The sequence below is a fragment of the Rhyacophila brunnea genome, unplaced genomic scaffold (genome assembly GCF_057557595.1).
Source record: "Rhyacophila brunnea isolate RB1 unplaced genomic scaffold, BYU_Rbru_1.0 scaffold_2, whole genome shotgun sequence".
Classification (NCBI taxonomy): Eukaryota; Metazoa; Arthropoda; class Insecta; order Trichoptera; family Rhyacophilidae; genus Rhyacophila; species Rhyacophila brunnea.
In genome coordinates, this window is record NW_028232859.1 from 59,069,566 (window position 1) to 59,094,537 (window position 24,972).

General features: G+C 37.3%; 3 protein-coding genes across 5 annotated transcripts in view; all 3 read left to right on the top strand.

The window, feature by feature from the left end:
• LOC147072614 (uncharacterized) overlaps positions 1-24,972 on the top strand; it is a 205,793-nt gene that overhangs the window by 34,165 nt on the left and 146,656 nt on the right. The window lies entirely within an intron of this gene.
• LOC147072615 (uncharacterized) lies at positions 6,560-7,426 on the top strand. The gene has a single exon (XM_085947341.1). The coding sequence runs from the start codon at positions 6,560-6,562 to the stop codon at positions 7,424-7,426; it is 867 nt and encodes a 288-aa protein (XP_085803467.1).
• LOC147072616 (uncharacterized) lies at positions 9,493-10,104 on the top strand. Its single transcript, XM_085947342.1, has one exon. The coding sequence runs from the start codon at positions 9,493-9,495 to the stop codon at positions 10,102-10,104; it is 612 nt and encodes a 203-aa protein (XP_085803468.1).

A 24,972-nucleotide genomic window follows, 5' to 3' on the forward strand; every position in this document is an offset into this window, starting at 1 on the left:
TTAATACATCCAGGTTACATTCTCTCAGAAACATTTAGATACATAAAAGCACTTTGATGTTTTGCTGAGCTATAAAGATCTCAAGATTAAGTGGTAATTGAAAATTTTGACTATCACATTTATGTTGTGGTGGAAATTATGCAATGTAGTAATAGAAACATATACGAATTGTGAAGAAATTGCAGATAAAGCAACCATTGTAATATTATTTATAGTTTATGTTAATTATTTATTTATATATGTTTTTAATAAGATAGTACTTATATAGCTTACATGTTAGCTCAACCATGCAAGTAATATTCTCTCGAAAATATTTATATACACAAAAGTGCTTTGATGTTTGGCTGAGCTATAAACATCTTAGGAATAATTGTACGTAATTGATAATTTTGACTTCTTAAATTTGCAAGGAATGTCTTTGACTATCATAAAGTGGACATTACCAAACAACATAATCTTCATTGTCGTTTCTGCGTAGACATTTTTAGGATAATTTATTATAACTAAGCAAGTGCGCCTAACAAGATTTTAGCAATCACTATTTATACCAGGGAACACAAAATTAATCGGAACTGGCTGTTGTATAACAGGCTACAGATCTCGAGTGTGGAGAAATATAGGATAAACTTAAACATGTTAAAGAATATGTTATTTTCAATAGTTACTTTTGTATCATTATACTATGCATAAGGTTTTGTAACGTTAATATAACGTACTTTCAGTATTTGAGCATAGTCGGCGCGCTTGTTTTTACTTGGGTTTTATGGAATGACTGTTTTAAGTAAGTACCCTGCTTCAAAACCTTGTTTCATGGCGATGGGTTTCACATTTCTATCTTATTACCTAATCTGTTATGTGAATTAATTTTATACTATGCCGTTTTCATACTCTTACCGTTGTATGTCAATTTATAAATCGTCACCTCAATACTACAACTAGATAACTTTGATTTTGATTTTTTTTGCTTTGTTTAATTGAAAGCAATTAAATGAAAAAAAATATTATATATATATCTTATTTTATTTATGTAATGCATTTGTGGTTTTAAAGTTATCTAATAACATGATGCATTTGATACAGTTCGCATTTACTTCTGAATTACCTAGTTTTATCGTTTCGTAGAGAAGGAAATGTAGAATCACAATCAATAGCTATCTCAAAAACAGTGGAAATTAAATTATCTAGTTGTAGTATTCAGGTGACGATAATATATTAATAATTAAAAAAAAAATGTTAACTTGATCGTGGAAGCAGCATTGCCTCGGTAATCAAAATTTTCGCGAAAGTCGTTCCATTTAAATATATGCATGGCTTTCGTGATTATATCGATTAACGTAACATCAATATTCTATGGATCTGGGTCTGTGTTTCAGTCGAAATATTTTACTTTTCTATCTGCATGTCTAATTTGAAATTTCTTCAAAGAATTAACGCCATATAAGATTGTTAAATAACTGCACGTTAATTATTGTATTGTTGGATTTTTTATGAGCATTTACCACATAATATAATATATGTAAAACGATCAATTCTTCACGACACGCAACGTATTAAAATGTCGCTTTGAAATTTGCATTATGATCAATATTATAATGGGTTGATTTTCTTCACCCAGCAGCGGTCTCTTCGAAAGTAATATTTTATTGCGAAGCACAATCTGACATGCTCTATTTACCGCCAGATGGACACAGTGTCTTGCAAAAGTGCATTGTTCTCCAGCAGTTTGTATCACCGCCGCAAAGATACGGCTCCGTGTTACCGGAGCGTGACAACCTCATGACAACATGTCTCTGTTCATACTAAACTCATCCCGTGTAAACGATCGCTATTTACCTGTGTTTATTATACCTATGTTTCATCATCATGATGCATGACTGTAGACTTAAAATTTCTTAAAAAAATGTATCATAGTTTCCATGAGTTTGTACACATATTACACAATTACATACAAGTCCGTTGTATATTATTATTAAAACTTTTTTTCTAATATCTAAAGAGATTTCATACAACTCTGAAAATGCCGCACACGAAGATCGTATATTAAATAAATGCGATTATAATGACTATTTCTAGGTGAATCATTTGATACAAGGATTTAATTAAATATACGCTTACTTTTTTAGTAATAGTTACTTAGTAGTAATAATATTGTTTGTAGTCTTTGTTTACAAATACTTTCCTTTTAAAACTCGCATAAATAAAAAATATAAATTATTTCCATAAGCATGGGTTGAGGATCAAGAATCGCACCGGCTAGTGGTAGGTAGTGGAGACAGTGTTGCCAACCGTACTATAATTATAGTATTTGTACTATAATTTTGGCCCGCGTACTATGCACGATATAAAACAGGTATAGTACGCCCAAAATACTATAATTTTGAAAATTCGGAAAAATAGAAAAAAAAATAGCGCTAAAGCTGTTCGGAAGAACTAAAATACCTAAGTTTTTAACTTTTATCTAAAAAGCGAGACGTTAATCACCTTCTATTTGAATTTTTGTCTAAAAAAAGGAGACGTTAATCACCTTACATTTCATTTTTGTCTAAAAAAACGAGATGTTAATCACCTTACGGTTGAATTTTTGTCTAAAAAACGAGACGTTATTACTTTACATTTGAATTTTTGTCTAAAAAAAGGTGACGTTAATAACTTTACGCGAAATTTTTGGAAAATGCAGAAAAGTATTCGTAATTCAACGCGTACTATATTTTTTTTCCGAAATACTATATTTTGGAGGCTCGGTACTATAATTCCACTTTGAAAATATGGCAACACTGAGTGGAGAAGACTGTGGCTCGAATTGAACTGTTGCGCCATTGAAAGAATAAAACTATTGTTCTTTCGTTTCTGAATTTTCATCTGCATCACTCCAGAAGTTAACAAAAGCAAGAGCCGTTATCCTCTAGTCTAGTTGTACGATCTCGTTAAAGTTACATACATTTCAGTGGGCATGCCTTCCATAAGATCGGGTAGTCAATGGTTTATAGATCCCCCATTTCACTGTGTCTTGAGTACCTACGCCCTACTTTAGTTCGAAGTCTGTTGATGGTTTTCCTTGTACGGTACTCCAGCCTCCACCTAAAGGAAAATTCTTTACCATCCTCGAAGGCTAATTGAATTTTACATGCGGACAGTCGGTCCTCATCGGGTGTGACAGTCGAAGGTTTAAGGCTAAACGCCCTGCTATCATCATCGTATTAACATGACGACGAGCTTGCAGCCCTTAGAGGGTAAAAGGGGTGTTATACATTGGTTTATCTTCGAATTGACAGAATCATTACGAAATGTGAAATATCTGGATGAATGCATTCAACATTCTGTTTTTTGTCTCGTGATAAAGGGATAAAATAGACTAAGGAGGCTTTTAATATTTTTCGTGGTCTCAAGAATTCGATTGGGAAGGCCGGATCGTAATTTATTTTGATAGACTAGTTAGGGAATCCTGAAGTAATGGAGCTGTAGACTTTTTTCAACAGCTTCAAAAAATGTAGTCGTGGATAGTTTCCACGTCCAAGTCTCTTTGAAGAATGGTATAACGAATCATGAAGCACCAGATCTAAGAGATTTATTCTCAATGGCTAGAAAATTTTAGATCCTCTGTATTTATTTTGTATTATATGGAAGCAAAATTATCGATACATTTTTGATATAATTTATTCATTATTGTATAATCTGGATCTATCGACCCACGAAGCATGATTTTTCACAAATATGTATATTTTCAATTAACCAAATACTTACTTAAATCTGTACTCAAATATATAATCCTATTTTATTTTCTCTTGCTATTGTTACGTCGAATATAAGAAAAGAATGAATAGGGTTTATACGTAGGTAGGTACCTAGCTTTCAATAAAATTGCAATCAGTTTTCCGATCGAGTGAGAAGAAAACTTTTCATGGCGATTGTGTTTTTGCCTGAGCGATTTTTTGATGAACGAAATTGAACCCATAACCTTTTATTATACTTTCCTGGCGATGCATGCACTCGCCGAAATAGTATTTTTGGTTCTATCGCCGCTTTGAAATAAAAGCCCTTCTATAATATACCTGGTAATATGATCGATTTTCAGTAAGTGTAAAATAACATTGAATTAGAATTTATTACGTGGATATTCAATACTATCATCATCATTTCAACTGTTATAACACGATTTTACCAGGCTGCTTTAATTAGCCAAAAATTTGTATTAAAATACTTTATTGGATTCAATTAAATTGTATAATCAGCTAAATAGCATATATAACTTATCGGTATGGTGTCTGAAACATGAGTATGCTCTCACTAGTGACTGGATGCTTAATATATAACTGGATTACTGGATAGAGATTTGTTCTCACGGACAAGGTCAATCAAGGAGAGAATATCTAGGGATATAATAATCTGTATAGGGATACAGCAGATGTTCCACAAAAACATCATAAACTATAGATTTTATGATGTGAACAATAATTACAATTCATGTTACTACACAATAAATCTCGTCTAATCAGTACATACTCTGAAAGGTATCCCATATTTAATTATGTATATCAAAACATCTCTTGCTATAATATAATACTTAACAATATAACATAATACTATGGGAATTCTGTCAGTCAATAATATTTTATAACACAACCATTTACGATTCGGTGCTAGATGAAGGCCTCTACTTGTTGTATCTGGTCTTTTCGGTCATTGGTTTTTCCATGCTACGTAATTCCGCTAAAATTAATTGATCGGTTGATGAATGTTTTCCAACGCTGATCAGTTCTTCAAGCGCCGTGGCCTTGACACATATCTTTATTTCAAGGTCTTTACACAGTGTATTATTTATAACACCTTTGTTTTCTCCTTTACCCGGTTATGTATATGTCTAAATATGTTGGAGAACCTCTTCCCTACTGTCTGTAGCTCCCCTATTCAGGCTTTGTCATAGGTTATGCCACCCATGTAACAACCTTCCAAACTCCTCAAACAACCTTAATTAGTTGACTAAAGGTTGTTTTTTACTTCACTGGTTATGATGTCCAATATCCATATATCTCCACTATTAGCGCTTTAACCTCTCGAGTTTAAAGTCCATGTTATATAATGTATCCACTCGAAAGTTTTATTTCTGATGCAAGGCTATGTATTGTTATTTCTATTTTTTTGACTAATCGATATTGGCAACTGTTTTTCGCAATAAATCTATCCTCAGAACGATCCAAAGATAATAAACTATCGAACGTTATCGTTAGAGCGATCTCAAGATAAACGTAATATAAAAGCTGTCAACATTATAATTAACGAAAACTATGTTACATCACTATCAAATAGATGACTACCACTTAAAAGCACGTTCTGCAATAAATAGCTTTATTAGTTTTTATAGGGTTTCTAAAATATTTTGACAGTATAATATTATATGAAGCATATTCAGTGGTGAGGTGTAGCCAGTTCGCACCGGTTCGCAGGAACCGGTACCTATCGTCTCGAACCAGTAGTCTGTAATCTTTACCGTTTTTCGTTGCTTCCGCAGCAAGACACCCACATTTCCTCGCATACATTTCTCATATCCAGAACACCTAGTCTGTGATCTGTCTTACCCTCAAGGGATTATCGTATGCTAGCAGCCTAGATTTAACAAAATATTCGCATGGCAAAGACAATTACTGAATTGGTGTGGTCAGTACCCAGTTTAAGTGCATGTTCGGAAACTTGTACGTATGCAGTTCGCCGTATTACACTTCACCGTGAAATGTTGTATCGAAATGTCGTATATTATGGCCGTAAACATCCAACCACTTTGGGTCGTATAGTACTGACATAACATTCATGTCTAAATAAAACACGGTTCTTGTCGATTTACAGGAAGCCAGCAGCAAACAATTTTTGAAAATAGCTGATATACTGGATTATTTGTAAGGTTAGGTTAGGTTTTCGTTCTTGAATTATTCATGAATTTTCCAAAATCAGCTATGAAAATGGAATTAATCTTCATATTGAATGTGTAGCTGCAGATTAATAAGCGATCAGATATCTATTGTTTATAAAAATATCAAGTTACTTTGCAGTAAAATATTCCCAAGCCATTTCCAGTAAACAACTCAAGCTAGACCAGCAAGTCGATTAGGCGAAATAAGAGATGGTGTATTATTACATATCACAACACTTTATACCAGTACGGTGTATGAGCTGAGTAAACATTTCCCATAGTATTTGCTTACAACTGTAATAACCTAATAACAAATAATATTTCTTTTCGATATTCAATTTAAAACGCTGATCCTATATTTAGTTTAATATGATTATGTAACAGAATTTAATGTTAATGTACTAACTTTTATTGTATAAATAACGAAGAACAATTTATCTCAATGTCACTCAAATCAAGTACGTAGCTCGTAACTATCATTGTATAATACGCTGCTAATAAATCTCACCCTGCTACATTGAAGACTTCGTCGTTATCATCATCCTCTACCTACGCATCGAACACCACACACCACGAGTGACCCCCAACAGTGGCGACCAACCACCAACAGTGGTGAACCCGACGTTCCACGCAACCGCAAATTCAACATTCAAGACAATGCTGAGAGGATATGATGACACCTACAACCCCGCCGCAACCAGTAACAGCGAACCTTCAAAGGCCGTCGGAGAAGTCAATAGGGTCGCTGTACGAATCCCACCCTTCTGCCCAGAGGATCCAGAGATGTGGTTCTGCATGGCAGAAAGGAGCTTTACAGCACCAGGAGTCGTAACGGAGGAGACGAGGTTCGGGTACATCCTGGGAGCATTGGACCCACGGTATGCTTCTGAAGTACGAGACATAATACTAAGCCCACCAGACGAAGGAGCATACAAGCTCTTGAAAAAGGAATTGATTCGTCGCCTCAGCTCCACTCAAGAACAAAAAACAAGACGTCTTCTAGAACACGAAGATATGGGAGATCGGAAACCGTCACAGTTCCTACGACATTTAAGGACGCTTGCCGGTACCGCCATCTCCGACGAAGTTCTAAGAACTTTATGGATGGGTAGATTGCCGCACACCATGCAGGTAGTGCTCGCCACCCAAAAGGACACAGATCGGGATAAAGTGGCGGACCTGGCTGATGCTATGGTAGAAGCCACAGAAAGACCGTCAATCTCGGAGGTTTCCATGGAAGCACTGATTGAGACCAGGATGCGGAAATTGACAGTGTCGTTGCAGGAGCAAATGACAAGGATCCGTGATGAAATCGCCAGCATCCACAGCCGTGACTCACGCCCACGGGTTAAAAACTACGGCCGTCGATTCAATAACCGCTCACAAAGCCGTACACGTTCATCCAGTCGCAACAGAGAAGATACCCAAGGCAAACGCTGGTACCATCATAGGTTCGGAGCAGCTGCACAGAAGTGCAGACAACCCTGCAGTCATCAAGAGGGAAACGCTCCGGGCAATCACTGATAGCGGCCAGCGAATACAGCCCGATGTCAAGCCGCTTATTTGTCACCGACCGCAACATGAAGACACAGTTTCTAGTAGACACAGGTGTTCTCGATCTCTGTGTGTTCCCACGTTCTAAGGTTCCAGGACGTCTAACAAAAACGACATACGAACTGTCAACGGCAAACGGAACGGTAATCGCTACATACGGAAACCTTCCGCTGACATTAAACTTGGGCCTAAGACGAGACTTCACATGGAGGTTCGTCATTGCCGATGTTAGTAAGCCCATCATTGGAATTGACTTTTTAATCCATTTTGGATTGTTAGTCGACGCCAAAAATAGACGTCTGTTGGACCAAACCACTCATCTCACCACTTCCGGAAACCGCAGTACGGGAGAGGTTCTGTCGATCAAAACCGTTTCAGGCAGGTCTGCGTATCACGACCTGTTGCAACAGTTTCCAGACCTCACACGCCCTGATGGCACAGTAAAAACGCCGCATCACACAACGAAACACCATATCGACACAACACCGGGACCACCAGTGGCTGCTCGCCCAAGGCGACTCGCCCCAGATAAATTACAGATTGCGAAGAGGGAGTTTCAGAATATGATGAGACTTGGAATCGCTCGACCATCAAGTAGCAGTTGGGCATCACCGTTACACCTGGTCGCCAAATCGAACGAACAATGGCGTCCATGTGGTGACTACCGAAGTCTGAACGCCAGAACCATACCAGATCGGTATCCGGTACGCCACATCCAAGATTTTGCCCAAGCTCTCCGCGGGAGGAAGGTATTTTCCACCATCGACCTGGTCCGAGCATACAATCAAATCCCAGTCGCCGAAGAAGACATACCAAATACTGCCATTACGACACCTTTTGGCCTCTTCGAGTTCCCATATATGTCTTTTGGTCTCAAGCAGCCTATTCCATGGACTCCCGAGACTATCAAAGCATTTGAAGCATGCAAGAACAGTTTGGCTGATGCAACACTGCTAGCTCATCCGAAAAATGACGCACCTCTAGCTATCATCAGTGACGCCTCAGACACCGCTGTTGGCGAAGCACTCCACCAATTGGTCGATGATCAATGGGAACCACTCGCGTTTTTCTCCAAGAAACTCAGCCCAGCCGAGCAGAAGTATGGAGCTTACGACCGTGAACTTCTAGCGATCTACATGGCAGTCAAGTATTTCCGACACATGGTAGAAACCCGATCATTCGTCATATACACGGACCACAAGCCCATCACTTTTGCTTTCAAGCAGAAAGCCGAGAAATGTACTCCACGACAGTTTCGGCATTTAGACTTCATCGGACAATTTTCAACCGACATCCGCCACATCTCTGGCAAGGACAACGTCGTTGCCGACGCTCTTTCCAGAGTAGAAGCGATTGCCGAAAATCCACTCGATTACGCAAGCCTGGCAGCTGATCAACAAAAAGATGAAGAGCTAAAGATATTCCTACGCGACGGATCCGCCTGACTACTGAAACAGGTGCAGATTCCGGAAGCTAACGTAGCTATCTTTTGCGACGTGTCTACTGCATATGCAAGACCTTTCATCACCAAGCCGTTCCGTGAAGCTGCATTCAATGCAATACACCGACTTTCACATCCTGGCATTACCGCAACCACGAAACTCGCAACACAGCGTTTTGTGTGGCCTTCTATCGAAAAGTACTGCAAGCGATGGGCTCGCAGTTGCATTCAATGTCAGAAAAATAATGTTACACGCCATGTCTCAGCACCATTAGGCACGTTTGTGCCACCGTCAACTAGATTTGAGCACGTCCACATCGACATTGTCATCCTACCACCGTCGGAGGGATATCGATACTGTTAAACATGTGTAGATCGCTTTACTAGATGGCCAGAAGCCTTCCCGTTGAAAGACCAAGAAGCAGAGACAGTAGCACGAGCATTTTACTCCGGATGGATCACACGATTTGGAACTCCAGTACGAATCACCACGGACCAAGGAAGACAGTTTGAGTCACAGCTGTTCAGACAACTAAATCGTCTGGCAGGTACAACTCACATCCACACCACCGCGTACCATCCCGCAGCAAATGGCATGGTCGAGAGATTACATCCTCAAATGAAAGCAGCTATCAAATGCCATCAAAACACGCGTTGGACAGAGACACTGCCCACAGTCTTGATGGGAATCAGGGCAGCTTGGCGAGAAGATCTCAAAACTACCTCAGCCGAGCTGGTCTATGGCAAACCTCTACGGTTACCAGGCGAATTCTTAGGTTCAAAGCAACCCAACGACTGTGAACCAGCCAATTTTGTCAAATATCTCCTACAACATTTTTATGAGTTGCAACCCGCCAAAACAACGCACCACGGCAGGAAACACTCATTTATTTTCAAAGATTTGGATAAGACCACGCATGTGCTACTCCGAGATGATACTGTCAAAAGACCTTTGCAGTCGCCATACACTGGCCCACACGAAGTAATCAGCAGGAATACTCGAACCTACATCATTCGCGTTCGAGGCAAGGACATCACAGTCACTGTAGACCGCCTTAAACCTGCATACATAATGGCAGAAGACGACGACAACTCATCAAAAGAGAAACCGACATTGAACGATCCAACACCAGAAGACATCAGACAGCATGATAACGTCACACGTGCAGGCAGGCGTGTACACTTCCCTGATCGTCTAGGCTACTGAAAAGCATACCAAAAGTGCATATTCCATAGTGCTACAGAACATAGATATAATATCGTTTATACATTAGTAAATCGTTTAGGTTAACACGTAATTAAATTCCATTGTTATATCCAGTTTTTCGACAAAAACCACTCAATTATATTATATAGTATTGAAATTCGTAATTTCTGGAAAGGGGGTATGTAGCTGCAGAATAATAAGCGATCAGATATCTATTGTTTATAAAAATATCAAGTTACTTTGCAGTAAAATATTCCTAAGCCATTTCCAGTAAAAAACTCAAGCTGGACCAGCAAGTCGATTAGGCGAAATAAGAGATGGTGTATTATTACATATCACAACACTTTATACCAGTACGGTGTATGAGCTGAGTAAACATTTCCCATAGTATTTGCTTACAACTGTAATAACCTAATAACAAATAATATTTCTTTTCGATATTCAATTTAAAACGCTGATCCTATATTTAGTTTAATATGATTATGTAACAGAATTTAATGTTAATGTACTAACTTTTATTGTATAAATAACGAAGAACAATTTATCTCAATGTCACTCAAATCAAGTACGTAGCTCGTAACTATCATTGTATAATACGCTGCTAATAAATCTCACCCTGCTACATTGAAGACTTCGTCATTATCATCATCCTCTACCTACGCATCGAACACCACACACCACGAGTGATCCAACAAATGTAATAAAATTTGAGACCGTATAGTAGGTATACGGTCATCTCTTTCCGATAGAAAGCTCACGGCGAACTGTGCCACGGTGAAATGTTTTACGTACAATTTACATGTAACCGTTTAAGGTGATGTCTCTAGGTAAAGTTGTTATCGAAAAATAGCTAGAAAAGTTTATTAATCGGTAAATATATATTCAAAAGTAATGAGAAAAATAAGTATCGTGGAGTTCTATATAGCAAAAATACGTGTCAAATTCGGTACATTTCTATCGGGTGGTAAGGGTGAATGACATTAGATTTATTATCAAAATTACGATGAAAATGTACGTAAATCTATTACCTAGGGAAACACTAAACGGAAATTGGAATTTATTATATCCTTATATCTTTTTTTTTCAAATTTAAAAAACATCGATTTAGAGGTTAGAAAGCATGCAATTAAAATCGAAAAATCTCGGTTTAGACGCAATTTATCGCAAAAAACGCTTAGCGTTTCTATTAAAAATATTGTTTATTAATTTTTACGGCAGTTATTTGAATTTAATCTTGTATTTTTATATATTAACGAATCGATAGAAATCGAAACCATAATAATTGCCCAAATTCAACCGATGTTTAGCAGTCCGGTGCTGCCACCGTGCAACTATTTCGAAACAATACATATATAAAAAATACACACACATGCAACAACATGACGTTGAAAATTAAACTCACACATAGACAAGACAAAATAACATTTTTCTGCTTCATTTTGGCTAGAATCAGTTTGTGGTAAAACTTCGAGGCGAAATTGCCATATGAATAAAAATAACTTTATAATTAAAATTACAATATTTACTTAATATACGTAGGAACCTGCCTATATTCAAAATTTGAAACTGCGAATTATTTGCAATTAGTATTTGCTTAAATTACAACTGTTTTTTTATCATTATTTATGATAAAAATAATCAACAAAATAAACAAATCTCGCATTTTAACATATGGTAGCATTCGTGCTCTCGATCGAATATCGGGTTTATAACAATTCTTCTTTATTTGGCCATTATTATATTGTTTGAAAACAGGAAGGAATCGACTCATCAGTATCATTTTTGTCAAGTAAGTAAACTTTTCAGTGTATAATAAATAATATTATTATCTTACATCAAAATGACAAACTATGTCACGCAGTTTTGATTGTCAAACAAACATTCAAAAATTATTTAAAAGAGTTACATATACTGTATTTTCAATCACCATCATGCATTTATCATCAATATATATTATTTTAGGCGTAGACTCATCGTTTTCGTAAAATTATAAATACTTTACGTCAGTTTGAGGTTATGTTTATGACAAATGTCATCGAGCCTATCTTGTACGTTTTGTAAATTATCTAATAGATAGTGAATTTCTTTCATTCGCATAATATGATTGTAAAACCGAATTGGTGCTTTTTACTGATTCTCCGTCATCGTAATCTGACAGTCGCCATTTTGGATTTTAGCTATCTTTTTGTCATCGAATTATAGTACGCGGTCCAAGCCATTATAGTATTTCGGCAAAAATTATAGGACGTATAGAAAATGTAAGTTTTTTGTTTGTCACATAAACATAACGGAGAATTCGAGCAATTCCGATGCCCTGCTTTATTATAACACCTCTTACGACCGAAAAATGCTAACACCGGCCGCCGTTATTAACTGTCACGTTAGTTTTTTAGAGTAGGTATACAACGCAAAACCACGTCCATAGACTAATATCGCACACTGAGATCTTATATTATTTATATTATACACCTAGATTTTATTTACTACGTCCCTCGCTTCACGTTATTACGATTTGCTGTGATTGAAATACGAACATTTTACAGAACTTTAAACATCGCAACATATGAACCCCTAACCAAACCGGCGAATTCAATTAATAAAATGTTTAAAAAATGTGGTATTTTTGACGTACTACACTTTTTTAATAGTATGCGGATGAAAATTTAACTTTTCGAATACTACGCGAACCAAAATGTACTATAATTATAGTTCAGTTGGCAACACTGTGCTCACTGACAGATGACAGCGAGCGGTGGCGGAGAACCAGTAAAAAGACCCACCGAATTTAATAAAATAAAATTTTAATTTCATTCAAAATTACTGAAACTTGTCTCGAAAATGTATCTCATAATCATCATTATAATTATTCACAATGCTGTACAATGTAACCAATGATTGATTATAATCAAATATTTTATGTGCTTTCAAACACGTGTCCGTGTTTTTAATACAACATAATCGTAAATTGAAAACGTTATCTACAGTGATAAGTTTGACACGAGTATATGAATGTAATGAGGTTATGTTTTTTTGTTTACATATAGATAAATCTTTTAATACTGATGAACTCGACGAAATATTGGACGACAGTGACTGCGAAGTCGGCGACGGTTACGAGTCCGACAACAGCGACGACATTTACATTCGACATTTACAACCTTCGACATCACAATCCAGGGTTCTTCCCTGGCTCACAAAATGGTAGGTTTACAATTTTCTTAATAATATATTTATTGGTTTTATATACCATCCAGTCATACACTAGATTCATTTTCATTACATGCTTTGGCATAAAAACAAGAATTCATTACATCTTGTACACATGATGTAGCGAGTGTCTCGAATGAGGAGTTGATGGTTTGAATAGTAAACTTCAATCAAAACATATTATTGCCCATCATTATTTGTATTTTTACTGCTAAATACTTGAATTAATGAGGAAATATGGATTATGTAATAATATTTTTTTCCTATTGTTTCAGTATGCCGAATGCTGGTCCGGAATTGGAGGAAGATTTGTTGGCGAGAGGGCATGTTGCTGACAATGTACTCAGCTCCTTTTTCGAATACTTCAACCTCGCTCTCTTCGAAAAAATAGCTGAGCAGACAAATTTATATTCAGCACAAAAAAGGGACTTGTGGTCGGTGAATACGAATTCGAAATTCGTATTCACCGGCATCCAAATTATGATGGGTACATTAAGGTTTCCGCAGACTCGAATGTACTGGTTTTATGATCTAAGCATTCCAATCATTAATCAAGCAATGCCCAGAGACGGGTACTTCGAACTGCGGAATCACTTTCATTTTGCAGATAACACTGCTGACCGCACGGACTGCACAGATAAATTTTGGAAGATTAGTCCCTTTTTAAGTGAGGTTCTAAAAAAATGCCATACTTTGCCCAGACCTGCTCATAACTCCATCGACGAGCAAATGATGCCGTTCACTGGCCGCTGTAGACACAGGCAATTTGTGCTTAACAAGCCAAATCCTGTAGGCCTTAAAAATTTTGTTCTCGCGGCCAGAGATGGATTAGTGATAGATTTTCACATATATGTAGGGAAGGGAACGGTATCAGATGGAGATATGAAGCAGTTCGGTCTGGGCGCAAGTGTGGTCAAGTTACTCTGCCGGACTCTCCCCAATCCTCCTGCATTGTCTATACTGATCGTTTTTTACTAGTTTGAAGCTCGCCGATTCGTTACTTCAAGATAAAATATTCTTAACTGGAACTGTCAAAAGTAATAGAATCGGCGATGTGATTAAGAAATTAAAAAAACGATAAGGCAATGCAGAGGGGAGATTGGGATGAGAAGGTTCGGTAGAATGACAAAGTCTGTGTAGTCAAGTGGAAAGATAATAAATCCGTGTTATTATTTTCCACTGCGGTCGGCAGTACTCCTGTTGGTACCTGCATGCGATGATCGAAGGAAGTAAAGAGGAAGATCAGTGCCACTCAGCCGGCCATTGTAAAGCACTACAATATGTCGATGGGTGGCATTGATCTTTGCGATCGGATAATTGCTTATTACAGGACTGCGATGAAGACATGCAAATGGCCTGTGAGGGTTTTTAACCACTTTGTGGACTTGGCGGTAGTAAACTGTTGGCTAATGTATATGCGGAATTGTAAACTAGAAAATGTACCCCGAAAGGATATTATGGGACTGTTGTCGTACTGAATCAAATTAGCGAAAGCTATGATTCGGTATGAAGATCGGGTAGCCAACATTTTAACACTGCCAGCACGAGGTCGGCCAAGACACATGTCGACATCGCAGGTAGACACAGAGCCACCAGCTCGCAGGAGAACGGTTTTCCCCCAACCGATCGCTGAGGTACGTTTGGACAGCGTTGGCCACCATTCAGCATCCGTGTGCAGATACCCTGGATGCAAGTCCCGCACCAGGTATATTTGCATAAAATGCAATATATACGTGTGCACAAAACTTTGCTTTGAGCTGTATCACACAGTATAGGATGCAGCTCAAAGCAATTTTAAAGTACATATTTAGGGTTTTATTTCATAATTTTAACTAATTTTAAGTGTAAATATATTTAATTATCCTATTTATAATGTTTTTGTATTGTTTTTATTGTGTAATGTTCTATTAAAATTGACCATTCCTATGACAAGTTGTTTTCTTTACCTTCCCTAAGTTTATAGAGTAGGTAATATTCATCTGCAGTGTGACCTGGTATGTGCATATAGTATATTTTACTTAATAAAATAAAAAAAACCTAAAAATTTTTTTTTTGTCAATAGACTAATACTTCTCTTCCATAAAATCAAAGAAATATTTTTTTTGATGGCTGGTTCTCCCTCGGGTCTCAAGAGGTTATATTATTATATTCTTAAATAATAATATGTAAATGAATTTTTGTCTAGCAATTTTTCATCTAGAATTCCATTCCACTGGCAACTTTAATTTACTTTTAAAATTAGTTATGGTAACTCACTGCCATCTGGTTGAAACTGACTAAAGTTTTTAGTAACAGATTTTTAGAAATTCATGGTAGATGCCTTTAAATATAAATAGATGGCGTAAAAGTCACATTATATGTGTTATTTAGGCCAAAGACATCGCCTTAAGTGTAACATTTGCGATATCTACCGGTAAGTAATAATTAAAAAAACTACATAGGTACAATCGGCACCGAACACATCGTTTAGGTACGTTTTTTAGAGCTGTAAAACTAATTGTGTAATAAACTGTGTAATAAACTAACTGTGTAAAACTAATGTCATATGCATATATATCAGCGATACTCAACCTGCGGCCCGCGGGCCGCATGCGGCCCTTTAAGGTTTTACGTGCGCCCCGAAACACATTTATTATCAGGAATTTCGTATATCTTGAGATTCGTTTCGACTTTGACGCACAGATAGTGACACCCGAAGAGGATTGTCATTATGGTCCACATCAGATCTGGTATAAGAGTGTTATTATTGCACACGATTAATTAAAAAAACACGCATAATTTTTTAAATCTCAATTTTTTTGTAAAAAGGGGGGTTTTCATGATTTTTGTCGTCACACCAGTAATGATGCGGCCCGCGTTACTTTACAAATATATGTATTTGGCCCGAAGAAAAAAAAGGTTGAGTATCATTGATATATATGGTAAAGAAACCAATCTGGGTGATTCTATACAAAAATATTACTAAATAAAATAATTTAAGCCAAGGAGGATCCTAAGAATCGATAATTTTGAACACATTGCACTACCCGCTATTTTTATTTTTTCAAATGGGACGAACCGTTCTACGACCATGCCGATGGCATGGTACAATTATTGCATTTTCAATCAATCCCTGATTCGGTCTTGGTTTTATTGAAGAACACAGAACAATTTTTGGTGGGTTATAAAAAAAAATTAAAACCTCAATAAAAAAAAATTTACCACTAATATCGCCTGGCAACATCGACATTATATATCTTTGTGACTCCAAAAACCTATTCCAATTGTCAGAATGCGTTCCGCATATTATGTATACGAAAAGTCTATGGGATCCTGCACTAATCACGAACAACGTTAGAAAGTTATTTGGTTTTTTTTAATGATTTATTTGATACGTCTTTTATCACCATAATATGTTAACTAGTATATTAATCGTAATACTTGTTTATATATGCAAACGAATGCCATCCATAATAAATGTTTTGTTAGCGGTCTGTTGATAAGGCTAATTTGCAGTCAAACGCGAAATTTATACAAATGCACAGGTAACCGAGTGTACTAAACAGATTGTGCAGCTAGGCTATATAAACCGGTTACGGTATTAAGTATACTTGTATACGGTATTAAGTATACTTGTATTACTCTTCAATTAGTGGTTCACCTATCGCCGTAACTGTGGCTTTGTTAAATTACCTTTATTGAATTTGTGTGTCATTTACCACAAATATTGAATTGTCGGTTTATCGGTATTTGGAGATAAATGTCATAATTTATTGTTTGTATTCTGTCATTTTAACATTGGGTACAACTATGCCAGGTCATGGCGCACTGTAGGTATAATGAGACGTACGTAACCACCACAGAACAGATAATAAATGGAATTCCAGTAGGCTATATACCTATACAGTAAATTTTGAGACAGAGTTTTGAATGTGTGACTGTCCTACGAAAATGAACAACGCATTATAATAGACGTGCAATAGTGTCTATAATACACAAATATTAAATGAGCGTCAATGTATAAACCGAGAGACAATTCCATTTTTGCCAATCTCGTTCAAAAAACTATTAAATACCAATATTACCAATCGTTATAGCAATATGTTTAGAGTATTTTCTTAGTGTATTATTTATTGCTGATCTTAACTGCCTACCTTCACAGTGGCACCTCTAATTTCCATACAAACTCTGAAATGAGAGTGTGCTTTTATGTCTGTTTCCATACAAAAATGGAACTTACGTCAAACTGTAACTTGCTTCAGAGACGTTTACTACATACAATGATGTTAAATACTACTTAGTGAACCATATGAGATTTAAAATGACCCCCGATTTTCAGCGACTCGGCCAAGTGGCGAAAATTACTGTTTTAATATCAGCGGACTTAACTCAATATACGCTCAATCAATATCTGTCTTGAAAACCGCCTGGCAATATTTACGACTAAATCTTACTCGTATTTATTGTCAGCTCTGCTAAAACGACAACTCTCTCTGTTCACCCCCATATCCATTATTTGTTTGCTTGCGAGGTTTAGGTACAGGGGCGATTGACTACATTTACACATGACTCCGTCTGGAAAAAGATTAAACCTGTTTGGTTACACCATTGAATTATTCTTGTATTTTTTTAATAATGCATCGATCATAAAGGCAACAAGAACATGTTGAAAACTCCCCTAGGTACGCTATTATTCTTTGTAATCCCGACACCGGTATCAATACTTCCTTTCGATAGGATACCGATACTGATTATCGATACTTCTTCTTCCGATTCGACATCCCTACGCATGTTAGGGAAGCCCTAAAGGCCGGTTCAGACCGGTCGAGTGATTTAGTAGAATGGCGAGTGATTTAGTGAATTAGTAACTAAAAAGTGTCCGAACACAGTGCATTAGTGAGTGACGTGTCAAAATGAACAGAGCAACGGATATTTCAAAACAATTACCATTCGCGCGACACGAGAGTGCTGCCGTCTGTCAGATAAAATTGTAACTTCAGAAAAAATTCGAATGTCAATATACAAGAACGGCGTTGACGTAATTGAATCGATTTATGCTCCAAATTCCTATTGATGAATACTAATCTACATAGGATTTGTATGCTTACCTATGTATTTTTGTAGTTTGTTCAGGAAATAAATAGGTACTTTATGCTCCATGGTCCTTACTGACTATACAAAATAAACGGAATGATAAATGAATGTAACTTATAATTATTCTTATAAACACTAGGATAATGTGTACTTACCTCTTTACCTATTCTCAATAACAATAAGTTTTCTGTGAAATATTGCCATTATTATTAATTATTAACGTATTAATCAACAAATTATCCACACTACCTACCGACATGTCATAATATTCTTCATACTGAGTATAAAAAATAAACCAAATAATAAATGAATATAACTTATAAGATAATTTACCTATCCTCAATAACAACAAGCTTTCTGTAAAATATTGCCACTTATCTACGGATCTATCAACACACGTTCGCGACGGTTATCTTAATGTTTGTCGCATTGAAGTATAATAATTATTATGTTATATTATTTCGAGTAGTATCTTCGCTCCAACGCTATGCCATTTCTATGGCAGTCGGCGACTAATGAACTCGCCTGTTCAGACTTGTTTCGCGGCTTGTTTAGTATTTAGTGAGAGGTGGTGGGGGTCACTACTCCGCCGAAATAATAGAATAAGATGGATCGACTGGACTGACGATTTTACTAAACTACCCGACTAAATTTGTCTGTTCACGTTTATTTCACGAGACACGTTTATTGACAAAATCACTGTAGCAGTCCGAACAAGCCTTAATGTTCCGTTCCGCGTCCTATTTATGTTATTTTAATGCCATGTCAACCACGTAACGAACTTTTCCTGATTTATGACATGACTAAACGCAGTTGAGGTTTCTGACTAAGCACCTACGTATGTATTACGTCAACTTACGGTCGCATACGGTTTCCCTCGTTTATAACGCAGTGATTAATTTTCCTAAGAAAATTGTTTACGTAGGTACTACATTGCTGTCTCGTTGGTATTCGAGGGATTTTGATACGAGAAAATCACTTTTCATTTAGCGCTTAAACAACCGTTTTGATATTATAACATTTATTCAATGATTTATTTCCACGTAGGTATAGAGCAAGGGTAGTCAACCTTTTATACCTACCGCCCACTTTTGTATCTCTGTTAGTAGTAAAATTTTCTAACCGCCCACCGGTTCCACAGTGATGGTGATTTATAAAGTAGGATAAAGTAAGTTGGAATCCTGGGTCTGCCAAGTACACATATTGTTTTTCAATTTGTATATGAGTCAGAGTATGGACCTAATAGGTTGAGCAAGTGGCTGACATCCATTTCTCGTTAAAACAAAAATCTGTCAATACAAACCTCCACTTTGTGGAGGCATATTAGTGATCCTAGTAGGATCGGACATGGTTGAAAAAAAAACTTTATGTGAGACTTTTCGTTTTTAAAACCCCTACCGCCCACCATGAAAGCTGGAACGCCCACTAGTGGGTGGTAGGGACCAGGTTGACTACCCCTGGTATAGAGTATTAACCATATACAAGGAACAAAGGAACCCTATTATAACTCAACTTATTTGTTTTATATCTAACTTACACCCAAACATCATACACCTTTTCTAACAAATTTCAGAGTTTATCTAGATTCATTTATCAATTTATGGAATTATTGACCGTTTGAGTGGAGGAAAAGTTTGTTACGAAAAAAATGCGTTGCGAAATGCCTTGCAGTCAATTCAAACCCTACTCTATTAGTCATTTTAGGTTTACTTGCATATATTTAGGGTCCGTCTAGAATACGGGTTTCCTACCCATGGATCTCGATTCCCAGGGGGGTCGTAGGATCATTTATAGAGGGTCGCATTTCGCAAAATTATTTTTTTAATCAGTGTCTCGATATAAAAGACTTCAAGAAGAAATACGTTATGTATTATAGTGAACAAACAGAAACTAGTGAAGTGAATAAAAATGGGATAATATGAATAATCCATGTAATTTTTCCGTAATTATTTTTAATTTATCCGTTGCCTAGAAAAAATTGAGAACCCATAATGTAGTAGATAAGGGTTTCTTAAACTTATTTACATTATACTAATAATTTTCCTTTGTGGTACGGAATTGGCACTGGACGGCGAGAAATGGCGCGATTTTGTGCTTGGCCTATTCACTAAGGCTAGGTCGTGACAGGGGCGTCTCGTTTTTTGGATTTTAAAGCTGGCCCACGATTATTATAATTTTTACATAAACTGTAATTTGAATTGTCCGCAAATTATATTATGCGGATGCAATATAATTGATATAAGTACGCTTCTTGGAATATATTTTCAATTTATAATCTGTACCCTACCTAATTCGCCAAATAGTCTCTTTCAGAATACCTTATAGAGAGCTTAATGTTCAATATTGTGTAACCATCTTGTTCAAAGAACACGTCTTAAAGATAGGCGAATTACAATTGACAGGATCCATAGGAAGTACTCATGTTGTTGTCAGTTTGAATCAATTATTGTTATTGATTTAAATAGATACTTTATATTCTTAGTAAATTACCATTATATAATATATTATATCCATCATTATTGACGAATACTTAAAATTCAGCAACACATTGATAGCTTTAGGACTTTGCGGATGGCGTATCAGACATTTTAAATTATAACATCATTACATTTTAAAGAGAACCACTATTTACTAAGAGCTAATTCATGAAAATGTATAAAATTTATTTCAAAATTCCCGCCCCCTCTACTAAATTGCACCTGGAAACTGTCAGCTATCCTTTTCTCGCATTATACACCTCCTTTTCCACTGCATGGCCAATGATTATTATAATATATTATTAAGTACATAAATGCGAACGTTAAATTTAGGCGGGTAATCTCAGAGTAATGATATATACTATATAAAGAGCGACTATTTTTCGGCAAAATGAAGCCATGTTTCTTGCGTATAATGCACAGTAGAATCTCGATTTTATTATTATCAACTTAACTATAAAACGTTATACCATCGTGTTGCTTCTCAGTACGACTACCAAATTTAAACACAACATAGTTAACCATATTATGTTCTACTAAAATAAATAAATATAATTACCAATAACTTTATAATAAAAATAATAAATTTCAGCAACACGTGCTCGCAGTTTTTAAATGAATGTAATCAGTCAAATCCATTTTTACCGACGACGCTTACAAAAAATATTTAATTCAGCCGTAGAAATTTCATCTTACTTCAACGTATAGTGCGGAGATAATACGAGGGTGGGTCAATAAGTCCTTAGAAAAGCCGACAAGTGGCGCGACTAGTACTGTAAGCGGTTTGTTTTCATGCAGCGGCACTACCGATTCAGTATGCTGCGAAGTTTCAATCAGATTGGTCGGGTTGTTGTGTGTTTTTCGTACATTTAAAAAAAAATTTGCTTGTGGAAAATGGAAAAATGGAAAATGGAGAAAATTGAGTTTAGAGCTGTTATTAAACATTTTAATATAAAAGGGTTAACAGCAAAGGAAATAAAAAATGAGTTGGATTTAGTTCACGGCATATCTGCTCCTTCACTTGCAACTATTTATAACTGGTTAAATGAATTTAAACGTGGTCGTACATCAACAAAGGATGAACCACGCTCAGGACGTCCTGTAGAGGTGACTACACCAGAAATGATCAATAAAATCCACGATATGGTGTTAAGTGACCGAAGATTAAAGTTGAGTGAGATAATTGAGGTTACAGGGATCTCAAAAGGTAGCGTCATTTCTATTTTACATGACAAATTGGGCATGAAAAATATTTCTGCAAGATGGGTGCCGCGTTTGCTCACAGTCGACAATAAACGCAATAGGGTGGTGGCCTCTAAAGCCCTGTTGTCGCTCATGCAACGCAATCCGGATGAATTTTTTCGTCGCTTTGTGACTGTAGATGAAACATGGATACACCACTATACTCCCGAGACAAAAGAACAGTCAAAGCAGTGGATTGCGAAGACAAACCATGTCCAAAGAAGGCGAAAACCGTAAAATCAGCTGGTAAGGTTATGGCTACTGTATTTTGGGATGCACGTGAAATTATTTTCGTTGACTTTTTGGAAAAAGGAAAAACAATAACAGGGGATTATTATGCATCTTTATTGGACCAGCTAAAAAACGAAATTGAAGAAAAATGGCCTCATTTAAACAGGAAAAAAATCCTCTTTCATCAGGACAATGCCCGTGTTCACACATGTTTACGATCAATGGCTAAAATTGAAGAATTGAAGTTCGAATTGGTCGACCACCCACCGTATTCGCCAGATTTAGCCCCCAGTGACTTTTTCCTTTTCCCAAACTTAAAAAAATGGCTAAGTGGACAAGGTTTTTTTGCAAATGAAGAAGTCATCGATCGGACAAATGCTTATTATGAGGACCTTCCGAAAACTTATTTTTCTGACGGCTTAAAAAAAATTGAGAAACGTCTAACCAAGTGTATTGAGCTCCAAGGAGATTATGTTGAGAAATAAAAAAAAATACAAAAATAAAAACTGTTTTAATGCTTTTTTCTAAGGAATTATTGACCCACCCTCGTATTAGCGCGCCGAATGCTTACTCACTCGCACTTATGGTACGTTTGGTTCGGGCCTTGGCTGATACTCATACATGTCATAAATCTCATAGGTATATGTTTTTTATTAAATTGTTTTCGGCTCGAAGAGCTTTACGCCACAGAGAAGTTAAAGTCCCTCCACCAAACCCGCCCCGTACCACCCTCGGTCTTAATCGAGAGTATCACGGGACCCGTCAATTGGTGATGTGAAGCATCTAAGAATTGACCTGGGAGTGTCCTGGGAGAAGATGCCCAAGACTTAGATTGCTACGCTCAAAGTGAGCTCTGACTGAGTTTACTGAGTTTAATCTAATGCAAAATGCCAGGGAGAGAAAAGACACATGGAAATTACTAAAAAGAAAATGAAGCTACTTGTTTATTAAATTAAAGAACGAAGCTAATCATACAGGCAGCAAAATTTATGTGAAGAGATCTTCACGCCCGTGGTAAGACGCCGCAAATTTTTTGAAAGCAAAATAATTGGCCTTAGTTGCAACCAGGTCGGACGGGGCGATGGGTCCAACAGCTGGTTGGGTCCGAGTGAAGCTTCGGCTGATCCGGTGATGTCTGCAGTCAGTCGTGAGGCGGCCGAGTGTAGGTCCGGAAAACGGGTTCTAGGTGTCCTGTCAAGCTTTTTGGAAAGCACCTCTTCAAACTTTTCCCAATTCCCGTCACGCGTTCTAAATCGCGTAGGCGGGGGTGGGGATACGTCAGAGACGCCATTGTGCGAGGAGTCAGCGGCCAGCTCAAAAGTGATCAACCGGTGATCACTGATGGAAGCGCTCTCATGGACTCTCCAGTCGCTGATTCGTCTCGCGACGGACTCAGTGGCCAAGGTGATGTCGATGTGGGTACTTCCGCGGTTAGCGTGCGACACAAAAGTCGGCATGCTGTTGGGGTCGTTGAGGACGACCAGGTTATGCTGGTGCACCAGCTCCTCGATGACGTCCGCGTCGCACATGGGGATATCCACGGGCGCCCAGAGGGGGGATTGCGAGTTGGCATCCGCACAGATGATGACATCCCTGTCACCAAATGCGCGTAGAATGCCGTCGAGCACTGATGCCACGTGTTCCTTTGTGCTCTTAAAGCTGAAGTAGGCGGAGATAACCACCACGCTGCCTCCTCCGGGAAAGCTTATATCCGCGCCGCGACTAGCTCAGTTGACAGGTGCAAGAGCGACAGCCACACTTTACGCCACAGTATGATACTGCAATCGTGACGATTATACAGTATAATATAGTTTAGAATTGTTCCGTTGCCTAGGCAGCGAATTTATTATTGTCGGCCATTTGCAATTCCTTACTGAAACAAACGATTAAACGTCAAGACAGTTGGTACTTTAAAAATAAAAACAACGAGAAACCATTATATAATTTAGTAATATAAGTTAAAGTGTATAGTAATAAACTAACGGCGTTCCAATAAGCGGTCCTTTTTCTTGAGTGTGTAATTTAACCAGATAATTAAAAGCTAGTCAAATAATCTTAGAGTTTATCACAAGTTTTGTTTTTGTTTTGTTACGCCAAAGAAGTATAACTTCGAACGCGCGTACATAAGTACATACACCGATATTTTTTATATACCTTAAGTCTTTCTGTGAATTTTCTTTCAATGAGAAGGATTATCGGAAATACATTTCTTCTACAATGACACGCCGGTAATTTTACGATTAAATCGAACAGTCGTTCGCATGGCCTTCGCGACGAACACACTTATCCATGTTCGCATTCTTTATTCCTGCCCGCCAGACCTGAAAAGTCGGAACCTCACTCAGCAGACGCGCACCCAAGGAGGGAAGGAAGTGTCCTCGGGTTCAGACACAAGGAACAGAAAATAATCACAATTTTTTCAGGTGGATGGAATAGATACCCAAACTCATGATGGTGAACAGATGTCGCTATCATCATCATCAGCCTGAATCTATCCACTGCTAGATGAAGGCCTCTCCAAGCTGATTCCACTTCTCTCGGTCATGTGCGTTGAGTTGCCACGTACTTCCGCAGAACTTTATCATTTCATCGATCCAGCAACCTCTAGGTCTACCTTGCGGACGTTGTGTACCTTACT

Coding starts and splice junctions, on each gene's coding strand:
- LOC147072615 (XM_085947341.1), top strand. CDS start 6,560: ATGCTGAGAGGATATGATGACACCTACAACCCCGCCGCAACCAGTAAC.
- LOC147072616 (XM_085947342.1), top strand. CDS start 9,493: ATGGTCGAGAGATTACATCCTCAAATGAAAGCAGCTATCAAATGCCAT.